General features: G+C 46.9%; 1 protein-coding gene across 1 annotated transcript in view; it reads left to right on the top strand.

Moving 5' to 3' along the window:
• Nucleotides 1-14909, top strand: part of ptpn4a (protein tyrosine phosphatase non-receptor type 4a) — an 82470-nt gene that overhangs the window by 30307 nt on the left and 37254 nt on the right. Inside the window, exons 2-5 of the mRNA XM_061233814.1 lie at nucleotides 2816-2970; nucleotides 11735-11842; nucleotides 12975-13017; nucleotides 13107-13185. Of these exons, the coding sequence (XP_061089798.1) occupies nucleotides 2833-2970; nucleotides 11735-11842; nucleotides 12975-13017; nucleotides 13107-13185 (368 nt within the window). The 5' untranslated portion in view covers nucleotides 2816-2832. The remainder of the gene's footprint in view (nucleotides 1-2815; nucleotides 2971-11734; nucleotides 11843-12974; nucleotides 13018-13106; nucleotides 13186-14909) is intronic.

Here is a 14909-nt window from a genome sequence, read left to right as displayed (position 1 = left end):
CCCTTCTAGGCTCTGGCCAAACCGAGAGGAGTTACAGCAGTGTTTCCTGCCCGTCTCAGAATGTCTGATGCCGGTGCAGGCGAGTTTTAGAAGCTTGCAAAGAGTTGCCAGTTGCAGCTCGTTGCATTGCAAGTCTTTGGTCTGAACTGAGCACAAGGCATTCAAGAGGTCTTGCTGGGGAGTTTTTTGGAGAACGTTCCCAAGGCAATGTTCACCCTAGGAATACTTCACAGAAGTGGGTGTGGGGGGGGGGGGGGGGTCAACATTCCCCCCTCCTAAAATATTAAAGGCTCATATTTTATTTACATGTCATGTTTTTTTTTATCCAAGCGATAGATGTCCATGTGTGAAACAAAATTACTTTCGGATGTAGTTAATTTCGGAGACCACATCGAAGGGTGTGTTTGTTGCATGTTCATGTTTCTCAATTCCTTTATAATTTTAGCATCAATGTATTTCACACTCTCTGGGGACGTAGTATCATGTCAAAAGAGATGCAGTGCCTCATTTTACCCACAATGCCCGACAGATTTTTTTCTTTGTCGGTTCCGCATTTCGTTTTTCTGGCAGTGTGTTTGGCACGGTAGAGGACCCAGCCTTTGGATGGATGGCATGGCTGTGGACCCAGCGGGGAGGTATCCTTGTGTCTTTTGAGGTCAAATTGTGGATGGTTATAGGACAGTGTGTACATTGAGGTCCCTAAATATTCCAGTTTCATTTCAAATCCAATGTGCTGGAGTACTGAGCCAAAAGAACAGAAATTGCTCCAATGTACAAATGCTTACGGACCTCACTGTACATCACTTTCCAAAGTACGACCGCGTGGCTTTGAATTCCCTGTAATCTGAATCCCCTCCCCCTGCAAAAGTGATTCTTCAGGAGTTAGTCGGGCTTATAGTTATGAACCTGACAAGTGACACTAATTGTTTCTGAAACAAGCTGAATGTTAAGACCCTCAGGATTTAATTATTGCCCACTTTTGTGTGTGTGTGTGTGTGTGTGTGTGTGTGTGTGTGTGTGTGTGTGTGTGTGTGTGTGTGTGTGAATGTGTTAAGATATCTGAAAAGTTGGATGTTTTATCATTTTGGATGAAACTGTTGCGTGAGGTGTGGTTACGAACGGATTTGAAAATTAAACTACTCTGTGAATTTACTTATTGTTGTTATTCATATATAGTCAAATGCAAAAGTATTTGGACAGTGATGCCATTTTTGTTGTTTTGGCTCTCCAGCACATTATAATTGAAATAAAATGCAGACTGGACAACTACAACTACAACTCCTTGAGCTACTTTTTTAATATTTTGAGAGAAACTGTACTGGTTGAAAATAGCACTGGAAATGAAAAACATTGCAGTGAATGAATGTTAGAATTTCTCTGACCAGGTGCCAGGGATTGCCACATGTTTTAGTGGAGCAGGACATGGCAGCTTACAGAGTAAAATGTTTACCAGGAATACTTGCAACACCAGGCTATGGTGCATTGATAAACCTCATGGCCTCGGATCAAGTCCAGACCGTGCCAGTGCCAGTTGTGGCCGTTCTGCAATTGATGATTGTAGAAGGCTTTTAGCGTAGTGGTTATGGCATGTGACTGGGACCCACAAGGTTGGTGGTCGATCCCCGTTATAGCCACAATCAGATCCGCACAGCCGTTGGGCCCTTAACCCTGCATGTCTCCGAGGTTGGATTGTCTAATCAACTGTACGTCGCTCTGCCAAATGGCATTAATGTAATGTATATCACCTAGGGTATCGGAGGATTCTATTGATAAGGGGTGTGCTTTCACTCTCTAGCGAGCCCCACTGATCTATCGTGTTCCTTGTCAAAGCCGCTTATGAAAGGTCTTCCTCTATGAGCTCGACAGGAGTCATCGGAGTGAAATACGGTTTTAATGTTGGGGACGAAATTGTGTTGATTTGCTTTTCCGAACAAAGAAATAAAAAATAGTCTGACTTCGCAATGAGAGGTTTAGTTCAGCCGAGCTGGCAAATGTTAGAAAAAAAAAAAAAAATACCCTGTTTAAGAATTTGAAGTACGCCATATTTTATGTGGAACTGTTATGCCGTTCATTTTGTTGAACTAGCTGGTTATGTAGCTTGTAGTTGTTATGAAGCTATTTAACAAGAGAACACTATTCTTGTTGTACCCCTGAGGGGCTAAGATGAAAGCATGAATTTGCTGGGCATGCAGGATGGTCATTACCATGTTTCTTTATTTATGGGAGTGTTCCTTTGATGCTAATGGCAAGCAAAGGACTACAATCAATCCCAATCACTCCACAAACTACAATCAATCCCTGCCCAGTGTTACAATGCTGTCCATTTGAGCTCCTGTCTGTTTTGTGTTTCCTGTCATTTTCTTTTTCTGCTATACTGATGTTTTTTTTTGTTAACCATCTGCTTTCAGTAAGATTTTCTCAGCATTTTCATATGTGAAATATTAATCTATTTTTAAAGTTGTTAGAAAAGAGTCCAAGACTCACATTTGATATCAAATGTATAACTACTTCTCTGTAATACCCGGTTGGTTAATCTGCAATAAACCCTTTCCAGTGGATTTCTTGCTAATGTTTTTTTTTTTATCCTCTACAGAAGAACAGCCTAGATTTCATAACCATTCTCATCAGATTAAGTGTGAGGGGTTCCTATTGGAAGACGCAGTCTTATTGTTAGTCCGTTATTGGTTGGAATTCGCATAGAAAGAAAGCAGGGAGCGGGTGATGTTCTAGAATGTTGTGTAATTCTCTCCTCTCACTCTCTCCCCCCCCTCTCCCTCTCTTTACTTCTCTCTCTCCCTCTCTCCATCTGCTGCAGACTTTGTGTGGACAGTAATGAGCGCACGCTTCCGATTGCCTGCTGGCAGATCCTACAATGTCCGAGCGTCGGAGCTGGCACGAGACAGACAGCACACAGAGGTGGTCTGTAACGTACTTCTGCTCGACAACACTGTTCAGGCCTTCAGAGTTAACGTAAGTACTGCATCCCCCCCACCCCCCACCCCCACCTCCATCCTCAGACACTCCACAAAGGTGTAAGCCTCCGCCCTTGTTCCCATGGGCTTCTCCTCACTAATTGGATTACAAGTTTCTTTCAAAATTAAAATAATTAATAATTGAGATTGTTATGCAATTTTTGTTTTAAAGATAAAAGTTCCTACAAAATAAACCAAAATTAGCATTTTTCTCTGGAGCTTTAAGCTTTTCTCTGTGGATTTATATTATCTTTTAGGAGGTTCACTTTTGGTTTGTGCTACAAGAAATTATGATTGCCCAAAAACACTGAGAGAGCGTGAAATTAGAAATAAATTGTTCAGCGGGGATGTCATTCATTTTTATCATGCATTGTTGCTATTTATTTTATTGCTAACACAGTAGTCTGGTGCTCTTTGTGAACTGTTTTCTTAAGTTATTAATACAATACAGGGAGTAATAGGAAAGAAAACACCAGCCTTCATAAGACCGCTGAACAAAACCTTACAAATAAGGTTGAAGCCAAAGAGCAGCTGCACACCAGCTCTCTGAAACTGTCGACCTGTCCATAACTGGAATATCATTAAATTGGAATGAGATCACCTGATTTTCGAATTAACTGCAGGTCTCTGCCAAGCCTGCCAGTGAAATATGAACAGTGTGCATTTTGTAGAATAAGAGGCTCATTTTCTGAAAGGATCAGCCATAGGCAGAATAACGGTAACATAAGGTAACTCCTCTCTTACACTGTTGACCTCAGTGTTTCCTGTTGCTATTGTATTCCAGCCCAAATATTGCTAATTATCCCTGAGCTGCTGAATGGCTGTAGCTAAGTAGGTTAGTACTTTGATGGGAGACATCCTGGGAAAAACTAGGGGCTCATTCCATTCGCTTTTTTTTCCTCGTCTTATCTTTTACTTGCTCCTGATCTGGAAATCGATCGAGGGCCGCCTTTTTTGACCCATTAAATGTTCGTTCTATGTGTTAGAAGTACAAGTTAGGAACTCCCAGTCTTTGCGCATCCTTTGTGGAAGTATTTTTTGGAAAGTGTGACATATAAATGATCGACTTGTGGATCCATCTCTCCCCTTCTGCCACTGACGTTTGAAGGAGCAAGGACATTCCATTTGCTGATTTCACATTTTCTTGATTTCAGCTTCATTTCTTTTTCTTGCCCCTTCCCTAGCCTCTCTCGATGGGTGGAGCTAGGCGTATAAGAGAATTGCAAGAAAAGGAAAAAAAGATGAGAAAATGAAGTGATCGGAATGAGCCCATGGTTGCTGCTGGAATTGATATTGGTGGACCATTACGGGGCAATCTTCCATTTGGTCAAATGTGCACCAGTGCATTGATGGGGGACACTAGGATGAACTGGGCTCCTGACTCACGGTGGTCATGAAAGATCGTGTTACACTCATTGCAAAGAGGTTATGGTTCCCCAGTGTTCTGGCTAATTCCCAGCCTGGCTTTCCTCAACTTGGAACCTAATCATCCCCCGGTCCATTCTCTCTGTCTCCGCCTGCTGATGTGTGGTGTGTTTTCAGGTGCAAAATGGCTCCCGTGCTTTGGGTTTCCCCCGCATCACTGTTAGCATTTTGAGCGTGATAAAAGCACTGTAATGGAAGCCATTTATTGTTATTATTGTTATTATTATTATTATTGGAAAAGTGGCACTCAAGCTCAGGCATACTATGGCAATTTCAACAGAATGTCAAGTGATTGAAAGAACTTGAATCAGTATTAAAGAAATGAACCTGAGAGAAACTGTTTTAGTGGATGTGCCATTAGTGGGTTTTTGTTTATTTCACGGTTCATGCTTATAAATACTTTGCCATTCAACCAAACACTGGCTCTTGGTTGTAATTTGTGACCTAAAGCTTTGGGTGCCTTTTAAGTGGTTGCGTTGAAGGAACACACTGATTTTTAAGGCAAACCCTCCACCCTCAGCTCTACTGATTGTTGAGGAGAGTCACACACCAGCTTCGACTCCACTGTCTGTAGAGTCTTAGCCCTGCATGTACACTGTACTGAAAAGGCTGAATCCTGTCCTTTATGACCGAAACGATGAGCAAGATGTCCAAACAGACCAGAAACATCTAGAAGCTGCGAGTTATGGAGTGGGGGGGTGGGGGCAGGGCCAGGGCCAGGGGGTTAATTTTAGACGCCAGCGCCCCTGTCATTTACAGCCCGGAGAGCTTGGAGGCGTTGCGGTCTATTCATGGTTAAATGCTTGGCATTCCAGTGTTAAAAGTCTCTCCCGGGGCTATGAGAGAGCTCAAGTATGTACTGGCACGGGGCGTCTTAGGAGTGCGCACGGCACGCCTCCTGAGGTGCTTATCAAGATCCTTCAGTCATGACAGAGCTGCAGAAAGCACAGTTCTGTTTTCTGTTATCGTGCATTCTTTCCACACTGAGGGCATTTCGCCGCACGTCTAAAAGCATATATCTATTTATTTATTTGCTTAACACTCTTCTCCCAAGTGGCTTGCGACTGGTATTAAATACATGTTACAGCAACAGTGAAATGCCATAACGTGACTTTGAGCTCAGTTCTAAAGAACCGGTGTGTATTTTTCTATACATTTTGGTTTCACAAGGTAGAAATGATAGCAGTGTTTATATATATATATATATATATATATATATATATATATATATATATATATATATATATATATATATATATATAGTCTTCCCCCCCATTTCAGGGCACCATAATGTTTGGGACACATGATTCACAGCTGTTTGTAATTGCTCAGGTGTGTTTAATTGCCTCAGGTATAAGAGCACTCTCCGCACCTAGTCTTTCCTCTAGTCTTTTAACTATTATTGCTGTTTATCAACATGAGAACCAAAGCTGTGCCAATGAAAGTCAAAGAAGTCATTATGAGACTGAGAAACAGAAATAAATCTGTTAGAGGCAATGGGCTTACCAAAATTAACTGTTTGGACCATAATTTAAGAAAAAAGAGAGCACTATTGAGCTTACTAATCGCAAAGGGACAAGCAGGCCAAGGAAGACCTTCACAGCTCATGACAGAAGAATTCTCTCCATAATAAACAAGAAATCCCCAAAAACCTGTCCAACAATTCAGTAACCTCTTCAGGAGACAGGTGTGGATTTGTCAATGACCACTGTCTGCCAAAGAACAGAAATACAGAAACTTGATGACTAGGTTACAGTTACAGTTTGCCAAGACGATTCCCATTCTGGAAAAAGGTCTTGTGGATAGATGAGAAGAAGATTAACTTATATGAGAGTGATGGCAGAAGCAAAGTATGGAGGAGAGAAGGAACTGCCCAAGATCCAAAGCATGTGGGGGTGTTATGACCCGGGCATGTATGGCTGCCGAAGGTACTGGCTCACTTGTCTTCAGTGATGATGTATCCGCTGACGGTAGTAGCAAAATTAAGTGTATAGACACATCCTATCTGCTCAAGTTCAAGCGATTGTCTCAACTCATTGGCCGGCTGTTCATTCTACGGCATGACAGTGATCCCAAACGTACTGCTGAAGTTTTTCAAAGCTAAAATGGGGGGGACTCTGTATACAAAGTGCTGTAATTACTACGTGGTGTAACCAAAATGTATAAATGCCATTGATTAAAATCTGACAGTGTGCACTGTAACCACATCCGATTTTTAAAATTTAAATTACAAATCTCAAATTGTTGTGTACAGATGCAAATAGGTAAATGATGAGCCTTTGTCCCAAACATTATGGAGTGCACTGTAACTGTAATAGGAGCCACACTGGTTAAACCCTAGGGCCACAGTTGAGGCAGGCCGGTTTGTTACTGGTCATATAGACTTGGGCTCTGGGCAGGGTGTGTTGATGTAATAAACGGGCCGTTCACCCGATGGGGGGCATGTCTGCCCTCCCTTTGGGCAGCTTTTTCTGGTGCTCATCCACTCCGTGTTCAGTGAGGGCCAGACCTGGGTCTAATACGTAATTGTTCTGGATTTAAATATTTTTCTATGCTTTACTGAGTTTGTCTGGTGTTTTATGATATACTCTCGAAAAGTGCCAACCCCACCTTCTGGTCCTTTTGGTTGGCTCAATTTCACCTGGCAACATGATTCAAGCACAGAAATGTATTTGAATCCAAGACAATTAGGTATTTGACCCAGGTCTGGCGAGTGCGCCCTTCAGTGCCAATCCGGCTTCTCCTGTCACACGCGCTGGGAGAGCTGGTCCTCTGGAAGCTTCCGTCGGGCCCCGTTGTTCCAGCCAGAGTCCCCGCGCGGGGCTTATGTAAACACGCCCGCGGAAAGGACCGGAACCGCGCGGCCCTCGTTAATGCTCCGAACAGACCACCGTGGCTTCAACTCCGGCAGTGGCGCCGCCCAAAAAAAACAACTCCTTTTACGACAAGATTAATTTTAAACGGTTTAACAAACGCAGACGGACAGACGAAAATAAGTTTGCAGTAAACTGAAAATACTCCTCGGGGCAGTGGCCCGTTGTTACCCGATAGGGGGCGGTAACGGGAGTGTGGCGGCCCGGGTGGCCGGGCACGCTCAGTACGAGCTGCCCGTTTTATCCAAGGTAGACAACCGGCAGCTCCTTCGCTCCACCCACAAAATCAGATTTACTATATGCCCGTTTCCTGGAAAGCTACCTTGGCCTAACAGGAGTCCAGTAAACTTTTTTTTGGGTGGTGATGCGGGTGGGTTGCGGAGCCGTGCTGCGCCGTGACCTATTTAACTGCAGGAACGCGGCGGTAACGAGTAGATACCAGCGGAAGGCTCAGAAGGAGGCTCCAGACGTGATCGATGTGTTTAGCTGAGAGGAGAGCATCGAACTCGGGTCGGGACGGTGGAACGAGCCGGAACTGAGCCGGTGTTTGTAAGCTGGCCGGTGTGAGGGGAAGGTCACTGTAAATATTTTGATTCAGGAGCCTTGTTTGTTCTGTCGGACACACAAACAGGGAGCAGAGCCGATTTCCCCCTCTCCCTCCCCCACCCTGGACCCTTTGGGGGTTTCGAAGCTCCATATGGATGCAGAGCTGCATTCAGGGCACTGGAGCAGACGCTCGATCGCGCCCCCTCCACCCCCCCTTTGCGAGGCACTCTTGTTACCCTCTCCCTCAGCAGACACAATATAAATACCTCCGCCTGACCCGGCCGGCTTTGTTGTGGGTCGGCCTGCGTGCGGCCTGGCCCCGGCTGCCTGTTAAACTGCTTTTCAGGACTGCGCAGGCCTGCTCCGCGGCCCCCGTGGAGAATCGGGGGAAGATTAAATAGGCCTGCTGTGTCAGGAGCGGGGCTGCGGGTTTCAATCCCGGGCGGGGCGCGAAGGCATGCGCTGTTTCTAGAGCAAGATGCATCGCCTGAGTGGTTTCTCTGAAGACCTGTGGGGAATGGCTGTGTTTCAGAGAATGTGTATCTGTATGTGTATGAGTGTGTATATGTGTGCGCACGCATGTGTGTGTCTTTGTGTTGTCTGTGTGATGTTTGCCTTCTAATTGGAATACATATGACTATGTTATCGTATATTTATTTCTGTATTGTGTGTTTATGAATGAGTTTGCGTGCGAGTGCGTGCATGTGCGTGTCCGTGCGCCTGGTGTCTGCTTTCAAATTCGAATAAAATGGCAGTATGTATGTTAGCACGTGTTTATTGGTGTGTTTATGAATGTGTTTGCATGTGTACGTGCGTGTTTTGAGTGTGCGTGGGAGTTTATGAATGTGTTTGTCCATTTATGAGTGTGTTTATGAATGTGCGTGTTTATGCGTGTGTACACGCATGTTTACGAGCGTGTGAGCACGTTTGACTTCTGGCATGTACGTTTGAACGTGTTTTGGTGTTCAAGCAGATGTTTATGAATGTGTGCGTGTTTGAGTCTGTGTGCGTACAGGTATGTGTGTAAACGCACACACACACACACACACACGCATAACTCCACTGCGCACTGCACGCTGCTTCATGTCCCCTGACATTTCCTCAAACATTCCTAAGAGAGAGAGAACGAAAGAGTGAGATGGGGATAGAGAGAGGGAGAAAGGGAAGACGAGAGAAGGAAAGAAAGGGAGATGGGGAAAGAGAGGGGGAAAGGAAGAGAACGAGAAATGGAAAGAAAGAGAAGACGAGAGAGGGGGATGCAGGACAGAGAGAGAGAAAAGGGGGTGGGAGGCGGTTGGAGAGAGAGAGGCTCCACACTGCTTCAGTCAGGCATCAAGACTTGTGTCCCCTCTGTGGCTGCATTCCAGACCACTCCCTCCACCTTTCCCTGCACCCCCCCCCCCCCCCCCCCCCCCCCAGTTTGATTGGCCGCCGGGGGCCGCTGTGCTGTGACACCCCCTTCGACTCCTCCCCATCTCGACATACATACCCCTACTCACCGAGGAGGCCTGTCTTCTTTGGCAGGTCGACTCCTCACAGACGGTTTATTTATTCATTCGTACACAAGGTGTTGCGTTTTCATTCATGTCCGCTACATTATTTATCCCTCTCCGTCAGCGACACAGTCATAGAGGTAATGCCCTGTCAGGTGACGGTGCTAGTCGTTGTGGGGCGAGGCTGATGTGGGTGGGGCGGGGCGGGGCTGGAAGGGCAGTCAGTCAAGTACGAGTGCAGCCCTTCTGCCAGATAGCCCCCCCCACCCCTCCCTCCCCCCACAACTATGAAATTATGTCCCCCCAGGGTCTGAAAGTGGAGTGCGTTCCTCCTCCCCCTTCCTCCCCACACCTCTCTCCCTCTCTACATCTCTCCCTCCCTCTCCCCTCTCCACTCTCTCCCTATTTCTATGCATCTCCCTCTCTACCAATCTCTGCCTCTCCCTCTTTCTCTCCACACCTCTCTCCATATCTCCCTCTCTCTCTCTGCACACCTCTCCTTCTCACCTCACGCCTTCTCACTCCCCTCTGCACCACTCCCTCTCTCTCCCTTTCTTCTCTAGGCCTGTCCCGCCCCTGGGCGGACGCCGGGCCGCCCTACCAGGCTGGAAACAGGCCCGCGTGTTCAGCGCTTACTCTGTGAATAATGCATGGCCCCAGTCCTGAAAGCCTGCTTCTGCTCGTCGCCCTGACACTTTTAGAAAAGCTAGAGACAGCTGGATATACGGGGCTGTTATAAAAAGCTCGGCAGCGCCACTGCCCCAACTTTCAGTTCTGCAAAAAGCGCACTCCGGGCGGCTAGCCCCACTAACAGCGCCTGTCAGGGGCAGCAGCTTGGAGGCAAGGGCTTTTAATAAGAGAAAAGGGATGACAGAGGAAGCTGCTATGTAAACGTGTCCTTTTCCAAATCAAATTTCAGCTCTCTCTTTTTGCCTGTGTGAGAAAATCACAGCCACAGTTTAAATCCATTTTCCCTTTTGCTCTTGCTCTATTTGAAATCATTTCAAATGATCTTGCGCATTTCTCTCACACGTGCACACTCTCTCTCTCTCACACACACACACACACACACACACACACACACACACACGCACACACATGCACACCCTCACACACACACGCGCAGAGCGTTAAAGATCGGGTGGAATGCCCACGACACACTCAGCCCTGTGTTACAGTGGAGCCCTACGCTCGGGGTGATACGCCGATCGGGTTACATCTCGCACAAGTTCCTCCGTGCGTAAATGACCTCCGGAGATGCCGCCCCCTAGTCACGTTGACCTTCCTTTAAGTGCGCCGTCGCCAGGCCTCTCTGAGACTCGTACGCTTGGACAGGACCTTCAGCCTCTCCACCCAGTCCTCTGGCTGAATGACCAGTGTATGAAGTGTACATGCGCTAGCATTAGCATGCGTGAATGAGAAATGACAGTGCGTCAGGGCTCTTTCTCAGTCCTCACTGCAATACGTGCTGCCTGGGTTGGGGGTTGGTCACATGTCCCCTTCAGTAGTAGTGCCATCGCGTCATGGTGCAGTTTAGACGCCCGACTGGGCCGCTCGCTGTCCTAACTGCGAGAGGCAATGCGGCTGCAACCGCCGCCTGCGTGGAGATTGACTTGAGGTCAGTTTAAAGCAGCCATTGATTTTTCTGTCTGCGGAGTTCTTTCTCTGTTGTCTTATTTTCTGCCAGGCAGTTAATTGATCGAAATCGCTTTAAATTTATAACCCAATTAACCTAGTGTATTAATTCACTGCAGTGGGTAAGACTACGGGTCACAACAGCTGTGTGTGTGGGTGTGAGAGACGTGTGTGTGTGTGGGTGTGAGAGACGTGTGTGTGTGTGGGTGTGAGAGACGTGTGTGTGTGTGTGTGTGGGTGTGAGAGACGTGTGTGGGTGTTGCTGTGTGTTGGTGTGTGTTGGTGTGTGTTTGTGTTTGTTCCATCCTCATAAATCCAGCCTGATGTTTCTGGCCTTTGTTATTTCCCACTTTGCCATCCTCTTCCTGCTGGTGTTTTATCTTCTGTGATGGCCTTTAGCGGACCCCTGCAAGCGGTCCCAGCAAAACACGGCAGTCTGCAGGCTTTGAAGATGCCATGGAGTTTTGTTTCAGTGTACGAGCTGTGTGGCCGAGCCAGAGAGACGCCCATATTTACCCATAATTCACGTTGTGCAATATGTGGGCAGGACAGCACTCTCCTATCTGTGGAAAACAGGGAAAGGGTTATATGGGCAAAGGAAGACAATTCCATGTCTCAGGATCGCCATACCCGGAGTTTTAAAGTGGATAAAATATTTTTATCCGATATAGGGCGGGGTTCTTGAGCATTGGAAACTGTTGGCAGTCCAGGACATAGCGATGTGACAGGGGCTTGTGCCTAAAACTTCTCTCCTCTCTCCTTTTCTCTCTCTGCCTGGCACGCTCTGCAGAAGCACGATCAAGGACAGGTCCTGCTGGATGTAGTCTTCAAACACCTGGAGCTGACGGAGAGGGACTACTTTGGGCTGCAGCTTGCCGACGATTCTTCTGATAGTCCGGTGAGAACTTTGCCTCCAGTCTGAGGCTTTGTGGAGGAACCATAACAGAATTGGGGTTTTTTTTAATGTATAACTTGTGCGCCCTTGGGGCAGAGTGATAAGGGCCCTTGGGGCAGTGTAATGGGAGTGTGATAAGGGCCTTTTGGGCAGTGTAATGGGAGGGTGGTAAGGGCCCTTGGGGCAGTGTAATGAGTGATAAGGGCCCTTGGGGCATGTCATAAGGGCCCTTGGGGCAGTGTACTGGGAGTGTGATAAGGGCCCTTGGGGCAGTGTAATGGGAGTGTGATAAGGGCCCTTGGGGCAGTGTGGTAAATGTCCTTGGGGCAGTTTAATGGGAGTGTGATAAGGGCCCTTGGGGCAGTGTAATGAGTGATAAGGGCCCTTGGGGCAGTGTAATGGGAGTGTGATAAGGGGCCTTGGGGCAGTGTAATGGGAGTGTGATAAGGGCCCTTGGGGGAGTGTGGTAAATGTCCTTGGGGCAGTGTAATGGGAGTGTGATAAGGTCCCTTGGGGCAGTGTGGTAAATGTCCTTGGGGCAGTGTAATGGGAGTGTGATAAGGGCCCTTGGGGCAGTGTGGTAAATGTCCTTGGGGCAGTGTAACGGGAGTGTGATAAGGGCCCTTGGGGGAGTGTAATGGGAGTGTGATAAGGGCCCTTGGGGCAGTGTGGTAAATGTCCTTGGGGCAGTGTAATGGGAGTGTGATAAGGGCCCTTGGGGCAGTGTGGTAAATGTCCTTGGGGCAGTGTAATGGGAGTGTGATAAGGGCCCTTGGGGCAGTGTAATGGGAGTGTGATAAGGGGCCTTGGGGCAGTGTAATGGGAGTGTGATAAGGGCCCTTGGGGCAGTGTAATGGGAGTGTGATAAGGGCCCTTGGGGGAGTGTGGTAAATGTCCTTGGGGAAGTGTAACGGGAGTGTGATAAGGGCCCTCAGGTTGTTAAAGTTGAAAGAATTTACGTGGGGACGGGGTTCATATTTCACAACTGAGATCTTTATTTGTACTTCAGTTACTGTATTGAATTACATATCTGTTCTTGTTTTTGCAAGGAATACAATGTATTGAATTATTCAGTTGTATTTGTTTGTCTTTGGAATTGTACTCTCATTGATTTTTGTGCATTAATATTTTACAGAGGTGGCTGGATTCAAACAAACCCATTAGAAAACAATTAAAAAGTAGGTCAATCTTTAATTTGATATGAATAATTGTATTTGCTTTAGGTTTGTTAAGCAGAATGTTAATCTGCCTGTCGATTTCATTTCAGGAGGATCTCCTCACAATTTAAACTTCAGAGTAAAATTTTTTGTGAGCGACCCGAATAAGCTTCAGGAAGATTACACAAGGTAAGCACAGGCCGTGAGATTGGGCGGGTGGATGTTTTATAAATGTGCGCTCAAACATTTCCACGACACACTTCACAAATTCACAGAATGTCATGGCACACCTCGCTCAAAAGCCTGCCACTTACTGACATTGATGTTACATTACATTACACTGTAGGCATTTGACAGACGCTATTATCCAGCGCGACGTACAACACAGTGCATGACCATAACCAGGGACGAGTGAGCTGATGTGATGTCAGTAGTAGACCGAAATGTTCTTTCATAGTTTTAAATGATGCAATATGCGTTTTAATAGCTGTATGCTTTCGTGAATGGGATTTGTTCATTGATGTTTTAAAAAAATTTTTATTCATGTGAATTACATTTTTTTTGGTATTTTTTTTTTACATTGCAATTTCTTCACACGGCACACCTGAAGTTGCCTGACAGCACAGTCTCTGGGAAACGTGGCGTTACATTATAATTATAATGTGACCCACTATGCGGGAGCCTTAGATTCCCTTTCAATCGGCTTTACCTCTGCTGACTGTGTGCTGGAGAGCTGCGGTTAAAAGGCCTTCCTCTGGTCTCTCTCTGAGCATCCGCTTCCAGAAGATCAAACGCAACAACCCGTCACCCTGTCAGCCGGCTCGTTTATCTAATCGGGCAATTAAGAGCGGGAGTCGAGTCGATATCCGACACAGCCGTGCCCCCTTGGACCTGGGCCGCGCACCCCCTTTTCAGCCTTAATCTGATGAAGCGTGTAGCCTGACGTGCACCGGTCCTGCTGTGGCGTGAGATTAGTTAAAACGGTCAGTTGAACTCAATAGAAGTAAAACTCAGAATAAGGCCTGTGAACCCCAGGCAGAGCCAAAATGGCGGCGCCGGTTGCGGGTTGCGTCAGTGCAGGCATGCAGCGGTGAGCCAAGTCTCCCAGCACCTATCTCTCTGCCCTCTCGTTCGCTGGCTCAGTTGCACATCTTTACTTGTCAGGGCCTGCATTTGATTTGTCCGTAATGGTAAGAGCGCAGTCCAGGAACGCCGGGGGCAGATTGACTGTTGGATGTAGCCCACGCTCTGAGCAGTGGGGGGTGTATGTTGCTGGGATTTGCTGAAAATGGCAGTTGCCGCTGACGCTATTTTTATCAGCCGGCCGCTCGCATCTCCTCCGGTTCCCCTGAAATCAGGAAGGCCCGAGAGGCTCAAATCGGCCGTTCTGCGCAAGCCCGTCTGGTAGTAGCAGCCTTCTCCAAAGGTGTTGTTCCCCCCCTCACTCAGGGAAACGCTCGCTCCACCCATATTTTGCTTATTTCAGATTAGGCCACAACCTAGAAACCACCCTCCCCTCCCCCTACTCTTTAAAGATGGACTGCCCTTAAACTGTCTGCCATCTGTGACCGGGAGGCTGATTGCACTGCTCTAACAGCCTTGTAAAAAAGCCCAAAGCACATTTAGCCAGCGTTTATTTTTCGGAGAGGTTGATTGACACAGTGGTGCCCGTATTCGGCGATCCCACAGGGGGCCAATGAGGTGACAAGGATGGGGGTGTTAAACTCGGGAGAAGCGGAATTGCTGGAGAGCGCTTGTTAAACAGGATCGTAAGCATGCAGGGTAGGTGCAGATTCAGCCACTGCCTTCAAATATGAGTCTTTGTCCTGATTCAGATGCTGTTTATCTGTGTGGGCAGCTCACCACCAGACCTACGTCAAATACGTAATCGTTTTAGATTCAAATACTTTTCT

This window comes from Conger conger, chromosome 3, assembly GCF_963514075.1.
Source record: "Conger conger chromosome 3, fConCon1.1, whole genome shotgun sequence".
Classification (NCBI taxonomy): Eukaryota; Metazoa; Chordata; class Actinopteri; order Anguilliformes; family Congridae; genus Conger; species Conger conger.
The sequence above is the reverse complement of the archived record's forward strand: the minus strand, read 5'-3'. Positions and strand labels throughout refer to the sequence as shown.